This window comes from Primulina eburnea, chromosome 18 (assembly GCF_022965805.1).
Source record: "Primulina eburnea isolate SZY01 chromosome 18, ASM2296580v1, whole genome shotgun sequence".
Classification (NCBI taxonomy): Eukaryota; Viridiplantae; Streptophyta; class Magnoliopsida; order Lamiales; family Gesneriaceae; genus Primulina; species Primulina eburnea.
Window position 1 is genome coordinate 3,045,994 of NC_133118.1, and position 8,529 is coordinate 3,054,522.

Sequence of the window (8,529 nt, forward strand, 5' to 3'; positions counted from 1 at the left end):
TTTTTTCCCGAAGACAATCGGTGTGTAATCGGTAAACCCCTCCTAGATGGTGCAATAACAGGCAAAGTACGCTAATTATGTAAATCACAATGGACAAATCATGTGTGACAAGCTCATCGAAAAAAATGCTGATAAACTTCTGACTATTATTCAAGCGTTCACATACTCCATCGACTCGAACATCCCGAAGGGCGGCAAAACTTATCTTTATTATTGAACAATCGATCAAATATTATCTCCATAATTATAATATATGATTTTACACACAATTTAACATCTAATTTGCTATACATTATTTTTTTAACAAAAAATCACAATTTTGGAAAAAAAAAATAGAGATTTGACATTTCTAAGAAAATTAAGGTATGGAACAAGTACATAATATTCAAAAGCATGAAAGTTCAACTCTAAAAGCCCACCAAGCCATATTAGCCAATGGCGAAGAAACCTCCCATTGCTCAAATTCTTTGAAAAATTCACAAAATTCCACACGTTTCTCTCCGAAATCAAAACTCCATCTTCATGGCGAAAACATCGATCAAAATCCACAAAACCCTAGAAAAATAACAGAATCATCCGTCGTTTTCTGCATGAAATCATGAAGAACCCCATCAAATTCCTCCCGCCGTCCCCTAGGCGGTTACTGGGTTTCGACTGGCGGATCCTTCTCCTCATTCTGTTCCCCGTCACGTTCCTCGTCTACTTCTCCCTCTCCTCTTCCTCCTCCACCTCCGCCGCCACCTCCGTTCTCGACTCCTTCTCCGGTTTCTCCCATTTCAAATCCATTTTCATCGACCACGCCTCCCCCAATAACCAAAACCGAAACCCTCCTGCTCGAGGTGCACCCGTTCAAGATCCCCAAGGCGGGTCGAGGATCGCGGTTTGTTTGGTGGGCGGGGCCCGGAGATTCGAGCTCACGGGGCCCTCCATCGTGGAGAGAATCCTCAGAGTTTACGGTAATTCGGATCTCTTTCTCCACAGCCCTTTGGATTCGAACGCGTACAAACTCTCGTTGCTGAAGGATGCACCCCGGATCGCCGCGGTGAAGATATTCGTTCCCCGAACGATACCCGTCACCGAGGCGCAGAGCCGGGTTCTCACCGCTCAGAATTCACCGAACGGCGTGCAGGTACCCACTTTGAATGCAGATATTTGATCGGTTTCATTCAATGGAATATTTGATCATGTGTGGATTGATTGCTCGATATAATGGCTGCTCTTTGTTTTGGTATTGCTTGAATACATGATGATTGGTTGTGTTCATGTTGGTAATAAATACATGGTTGCTTGATCCTTAATAAAAGAACTATAACTCGCCAAATAAAATTGAATCCAGCATACGTCATTTTATCAAAAATTATAATTAATAGTAATTAAAACCGAACATGTAATTAATTTTAATTCTGATATGGTTATATATTGCCGAGTGGTTGATGGTTTTTTTTTCAAAAGTTATAACACATGGAAATAACGTGACTCGACTATTTTAAATTGTTTGGTTTATCTGGTAAGTCTTTGGGTTATAACAAAAATGACAAAAATTTGTGTGAAACGGTGAGACGGATATCTTATTTGGGTCATCCATGAAAAAGTATTATTTTTTGCTATAAGAGTATTACTTTTTATTGTGAATATCGGTAGAGTTCACCCGTCTCACATTGAAAGATTTGTGAGACCGTCTTACAAGATACCTATTCGACAAAAATATGAAAAATGTATGATTCATAATTAGGAAATATCTTTTCATGAAATGTTACTTTAGTTGGTGGGTAAAGGATCAATTGATAGGTGGGGGTTTGTTTGTATGTTTTAACCGTCGACTGACTAATGATTATTGGTTAGGTGGTTTGATTTGCATGCACTTTGGATACTACTTTTTTCTTAATATTGGTTGAATATTTGCTTGTCATGAAATATATCACCTCGAGGAAAATGACTAATTTAATCTTATAAATTGACATATATTGAGTTTCCAGCGTTTCATTACAAAAAAAATTTGATATTAATTAGTACACACAATATTTTTGTTTTCGTATTTTGTCGTAGTGCTGATGTGATATCTACATTGAAAATGTCTTGTGACACTCCGAAAATATCTTGTTCAATGTCATTAATTATAATCACCACATTAACACACAGACAAAATATGACCAAACACAAAAAAAAAACACAAATTTATTGCATTAATTAAGACACTGCATAAAATACTTAAAGTTTCAAAACTCAAATTAGGTCAACTTAGCAACACGAATATATGGATGACGGGTCCCGATTCGCTCGTCTCGATTGATTTTTTTTTTAAAAAAAATTTATATAAAATAATTTTGAAAAATTCAGTTAAAGTTTGGCGGATGTCTTAATTGTTAGTTCCCCATGATTAAACATGCGTTGATTATGGTGAAATTACATTTCCAGCCTTTATAGCACATTGATGTTATTTTTTATATAAATATGATTAATAGGGTTACATTGGTCATTTTGTCTCACCAGCCCTTTTTTTTCCTCTCATTATAGGGCTTATTGCAGTATTTCAATCTGGTAGAAGGATGCCTAACAATGATAAGAGAACACCAAGAAAAGAACAACTTCACCTATGACTGGATTATTCGAACCCGAGTCGATGGATATTGGTCAGCTCCGTTAGGACCCGAAAACTTCGTACCCGGACGATACCTAGTTCCACCGGGTTCCTCGTATGGTGGCTTGAATGACCGTTTTGGCCTCGGAGATTTCAACACCTCGGTCGTGGCTCTCTCTAGACTTTCATTGGTTCCACAACTCGACGCCGCGGGGCTAACCCAACTCAACTCGGAGGGTGCTTTCAAGGCCCAACTCACGAATCAAAAAGTTCAATACACGACCAAACCCCTTCCGTTTTGTGTGGTAACGGACCGTAGATACTCTTTTCCTCCGGCCCGTTTCGGCGTCCCCGTGGCCTCGTTGTCCAGCCACGGTCCACTCAGTGGTGCTAAATGCAGGCCATGTAGGCCCGCGTGCATTGGTTCGTGTGTCGGGCCTATTATGAATGGGCTTGCTAAATGGTGGAGCTGGACTGAATGGACTAATAACAAATTAGAGCTGTGTGATGCACATAATGAGTGGGAAAATGAATGGGAGGAATTATTTGATAATGTGGCTGGTTCCAATCTAACCTCTGTGAGAAAGAAAGTTTGGGCTTTGAAAATGGATCAGTGTGTGAATTGGTTTGAGGAAATGAGGAGACGGACGGCCCGATGGATCGCCCCACAAGCTCGTGAAATTTGTGGGCTGGGCTTGAGACAGAAATGAGGACGGCCCATTAGGTCAACTTGGCGTTTAGCCATTACATGATATTTTTTAGAGCACATCTTTAACGAAATTTTTTATTATTATTTTATTATGTCATATTACGTTTTTTTGCCCTTCACACCTATAAATAGATAGCACCAAACTATTGGACAATACATGTCAAATTCCCCAATGTGTGCGCGGGCATAATGGTCGCGCTACTGTCATCAGTCGAATCAAAATAGTCAAAAATTAAAATTTAATGTACAAAAGCAAACTTCGAATACTTCATAGACCAAAACCCAAAATTTCATAAGTTAATGAACCAAAAAAATTCATTTCTTAAGAATCTTGTGTTAGTAGAAGTGACTTAGCTTTGAATGATGAGATTTAATTCGAGGATTTCGAGCGGTGCTCATCTTGTGTGTGTTTGAAATACACTACACTTACTATTGAGTGGATTGAAATTTACTTGAATTTTGTTCATCCAGATAGATCGAAAGATTTGAAATCATGGATTTTAAAAGTTTTTCGGTATAGCGAATGACAAATAGATTTAAGTAAATTTGATTTTTTTTTTAAAAATCTATACGGTTTATTAATACCCATCCTTCTAGAATGTTCATTTGTACATTAGCTTATTATACTTAATAATTTGTTTCCTAAATTGCAAGTTTCGTCCAAAAGTTTCTAGATATATTGTTTGTGCCCAAACCATTCGTATGTTAGTTGAGTGCCATCTCCACCAAGTGACGTAAATATCTCCACTTTCACAAAAACAATACAAAAAAACGTGTTTCAAAAAAAAAAATAATAATACTAAGAAAAACGTGCTTATAAATTATTGATGAAAATGGTTTATTACATAACATTCCACTGCCCATGATTAACTATATTCAATATTGGAACCAACTATAATTTTAAATTAGAATATTAATTTTGCCACATCAAACATTGAACTAAGGAAAAGTTAGTTGGAAAAAATTAAATAAATAAAATAAAATGAATAAATTCAACTGAAAAATATAAGAGTATATGTAATACTCGGTAAATTTAATCCTTATAATCTGTAATTATTGAGTTATAATTTGATATGATTAGGAAAAGATTAACCGAGACACGATGTGAAGTAACGTGTGAAAATGTATGTGCGAGGACAGTACCATCGGCGCACATGCGCGACATGAGACGCGCACATGCGCGAATTGGACAGAAGGTCTCGCGCATATGCGCGACAGGAAAGCGCGCATATGTGCGAGCTGTGCGATGGGGCAAGGAGAATTCCAGTAGGTCTCGCGCATATGCGCGACCTGCCGAGGAGAACATTGCGCAGACCAGTAGGTCTCGCGCATATGCGCCGCGTGATGTCGCGCATATGTGCGAGACGTGTTTTGCGAAGGAATGGGCCACGTTGCTGAATCATGCATTGTATATACATATATATATGTACGAATTTGCATTCATTTCATCATATTTGAGAGAAAGAGTCTAAGTGTTGAAGAAGAAAATCCTTACGCCTTTTGTGCAAAATCCGTCCGTCTAATTTTGAATCTGACTGCAGTACTGTGTTCATATCAACGCAGGCTACAACTGGACGTAAGTTTTGCTACGTTTGACATGCTTTGAAATTATGCTATTGTCAGAATTGAATAGGATTCATATATGATGTTCTTGACATGTTAGACGTCATAGAATCGAAGTCAGATTGAGAAACGGACTGATTATGGAATTTTTATAAATTGTTAGGGTATATTAATTTATACCGGACAGATTTGAATCGAGACTGGATTATATATTGTATTGGATATTGGTTATGGATTGTAACTGTTATCTGGTGGTGTTGTATTGACGGAGATATTGAAATTGTACCGTTATACCGTTGATTCGAATTAAATCCAGATTAATCAGATTCCGTGTTAAATTGAGAATGGAATATTGATATTATGATTCCCGATATATCGTTTCAGATTTACAGAGACAGTCTTGAGTTCAGAACCGATATTGCTTCAGACCGAAACTGCAAACGAAAGGCATAAGTCAATGTGGTATTGGGAGACCGACTTAAGTCGGTTTAGACTTGAGTTTCCCTAAATCACATACTTTACTTTATTGCATTGATATTGCACTGATTTGATTGATGTACTTGTTCTCTTGATTTATAGATAACAGGTATTAGAGGAGTAATCTTATGACAGAAGTACCTTTAGTGGTGGGATCGCCACAGGCACATTGCACGATGTCATGAGATATTGTATTGGCGGTAGTGCCATAGTCTGTCACCGGATAATTGGCTATCGATGTGGATAGGATTATAGCTCTTTCTATTACTGGTGATCGGTACTGTATCGATGTGGATACAATTATAACTTCTTCTATTACTGTTGATCGGTGTCATATCGATGTGGATAGAATCGGAGTTTTCTTCTATTACTGGTGATCGATAATACCGATGTAGATAGAAACAGAGCTTCTTCTATTACTGGTGATCGATGCTATATCGACGTGGATAGAACTGAAGTCTTTTCTATTACTGTTGGTCGATATGGAATGCCAATGTCTGGAAACCGGGATCCCTAGGCTAGGATTGAGTCTAGTCTGAGTCGTGGAGTCACGAGCATTGTCGACAGTTTGACATTGATTATATTTCAGCTTTTGATATATATTGCTGTTATATGCCCATGCTTTTATGTTTATCATATGATTGCATGTTTCGTTGATTTATACTGGGATTATATTCTCACCGGAATTATCCGGCTGTTGTCTTGTTTGTATGAGTACTTGACAACAGGTGAGACAGGTTCAGGGTCCAGGAGATGAGGAGAGATCGCTTTGACTGAGGAGCAGGCACAGGATGCACCTGATGACGTCGTGGCAGGTAACTGTTTAATTTCTGGTTATCCTGTATATGTATTGATTGATACTGGTGCATCACATACTTTTATTTCTGAGAGGTTTTCATTGAGTCATGCGTTACCTATTGAGTCATTGTCTGCGGTAGTGTCTGTCTCTTCTCCGTTAGGGACATGTTTGATATCGGTGAAATCTGTTAAATCTTGTATACTGCAGTATGATGGGCATGAGATTGAGTTGGACTGTATTGTACTTGGGATATCCGATTTTGATTGTATTATCGGTATCGATACATTGACCAAGTACAGGACTACAGTCGATTGTTTCCACAAAATTGTTCGATTCAGACCTGATATGGCTGAGGAGTGGAAATTTTATGGTAAGGGTTCTCGTGCCAGAATTTTTTTGATATCTGCTATGAATATGACTCGATTATTGCAGAAAGGAGCGGATGGATTCCTGGTTTATTCAGTTGATTTACTGAAATCGAGTCCATCATTGGCGGATTTGCCAGTGGTGTGTGAGTTTGCTGATGTCTTTTCAGATGAGATTCCTGGATTACCTCCAATACGAGAGATCGATTTCAATATTGAATTGATGCCAGGAACAGTTCCAATTTCGAGAGCTCCATATCGAATGGCACCGATCGAGTTGAAAGAGTTGAAAGAACAGTTGGAGGATTTACTGGCCAAGGGGTATATCAGACCGAGTGTATCTCCTTGGGGTGCTCCAGTATTGTTCGTGAGGAAGAAAGACGGATCGATGAGACTTTGTATCGACTACCGGCAACTGAACAAGACAACGGTAAAGAATAAATATCCATTACCTCGTATTGATGATTTATTTGATCAGTTGCTGGGTTCTTCGGTGTATTCCAAGATCGATTTGAGATCTGGATACCATCAACTGAGAGTCAGGGAGTCTGATATCTCAAAGACAGCATTCAGAACCAGGTATGGACACTATGAGTTTATTGTCATGCCTTTTGGTTTGACGAATGCACCATCGGTATTTATAGGATTGATGAACCGCGCCTTTCAGAAATATTTGGATGATTTTGTTATCATATTCATTGATAATATATTGATCTATTCAAAGAATATGATTGAGCATGCTGGTCATCTGAGGACTGTGTTGAGAATTTTGAGGGAGGAGAAACTGTATGCTAAATTGTCGAAATGCGAGTTCTGGTTGAAACAGGTAGTATTTTTGGGTCATATTATATCCGGAGACGGGATATCGGTTGATCCCAGTAAGGTTAAGGCAGTGATTTCGTGGTCGAGACCGACATCTGTACCAGAGATACGCAGTTTTATGGGTTTGGCAGGATATTATCGCCGATTCATTAAAGATTTTTCGAGTATTGCCAAACCGATTACACAGTTGACTCAGAAGAATGCTCCATTTGTTTGGTCTGAAGAATGTGAGACCAGTTTTCTTGAACTGAAGAAAAGATTGACCAGTGCGCCTGTGTTGACGATTCTTTCAGGTACTGGTGACTTTGTTGTTTATTGTGATGCATCTCACCGCGGATTGGGATGTGTGTTAATGCAGCGGGGGCATGTGCTTGCTTATGCCTCGAGACAGCTGAAACCCGATGAATCTCGTTATCGCATTCATGATATTGAATTGGCAGCCATAGTCTTTGCTTTGAAGATATGGCGACATTACCTCTACGGTGAGAAACTCGAAATCTATTCTGATCATAAAAGTTTGAAATATCTGTTTTCACAGTCAGAGTTGAATATGAGACAGCGAAGATGGCTTGATTTATTGAAAGATTTTGATTGTGAAATCAAATACTACCTAGGAAAGTCTAATGCAGCAGCTGATGCACTAAGTCGAAAAGTATGTTCTTTATCCTTATCGACTATTGGTGTCTCGAATTTGATTGAAAACTGCTGTTTGGCTGGATTAGTATTTGAGACAGATCGGAGACCTATGAGATTATATACTATTCAAGCTGAACCACGGCTGATTTTGAGAATTAAAACAGCTCAGAAAGGTGATCAGAATATAAAGAAGTCAATTGCTATGGTTAAAGCTGGACATCGATCGGAATATCAGGTTCAAAATGGTATTTTGTATGTGAATAATCGTCTTGTTGTGCCAAATGTTTCAGAATTGAGACAACGAATACTGACAGAAGCGCACAACAGTCGTTTTAGCATTCATCCTGGTGGCAGGAAAATGTATAATGATTTGAAGACACAGTATTGGTGGAAACAAATGAAAGCTGATATTGCTACATTTGTAGCCAAATGTCTGAATTGCCAACATATGAAGGCTGAAAGAAAGAAACCTGGAGGACTGCTACAGAGTTTGTCCATTCATGAATGGAAATGGGATCACATTTCTATGGATTTTGTGACGCAGTTACCGAGATCCTCCCGAGGTTGTGATGTTATTTGG

The 8,529-nt window shown here is 38.5% G+C and overlaps 1 protein-coding gene across 1 annotated transcript; it reads left to right on the plus strand.

Moving 5' to 3' along the window:
* Window positions 1–358: 358 nt before the first annotated feature.
* On the plus strand, window positions 359–3,401 carry LOC140819654 (uncharacterized). The gene is made up of 2 exons (XM_073179830.1): window positions 359–1,129; window positions 2,515–3,401. Exons 1-2 carry the CDS (start codon window positions 599–601, stop codon window positions 3,286–3,288), a joined length of 1,305 nt encoding a protein of 434 aa, XP_073035931.1. The 5' UTR covers window positions 359–598; the 3' UTR covers window positions 3,289–3,401.
* The last annotated feature ends 5,128 nt before the right edge of the window (window positions 3,402–8,529 follow it).

Coding starts and splice junctions, on each gene's coding strand:
- LOC140819654 (XM_073179830.1), top strand. CDS start 599: ATGAAGAACCCCATCAAATTCCTCCCGCCGTCCCCTAGGCGGTTACTG. Junction 1,130..2,514: donor ATTCACCGAACGGCGTGCAG/GTACCCACTTTG, acceptor CTCTCATTATAG/GGCTTATTGCAGTATTTCAA.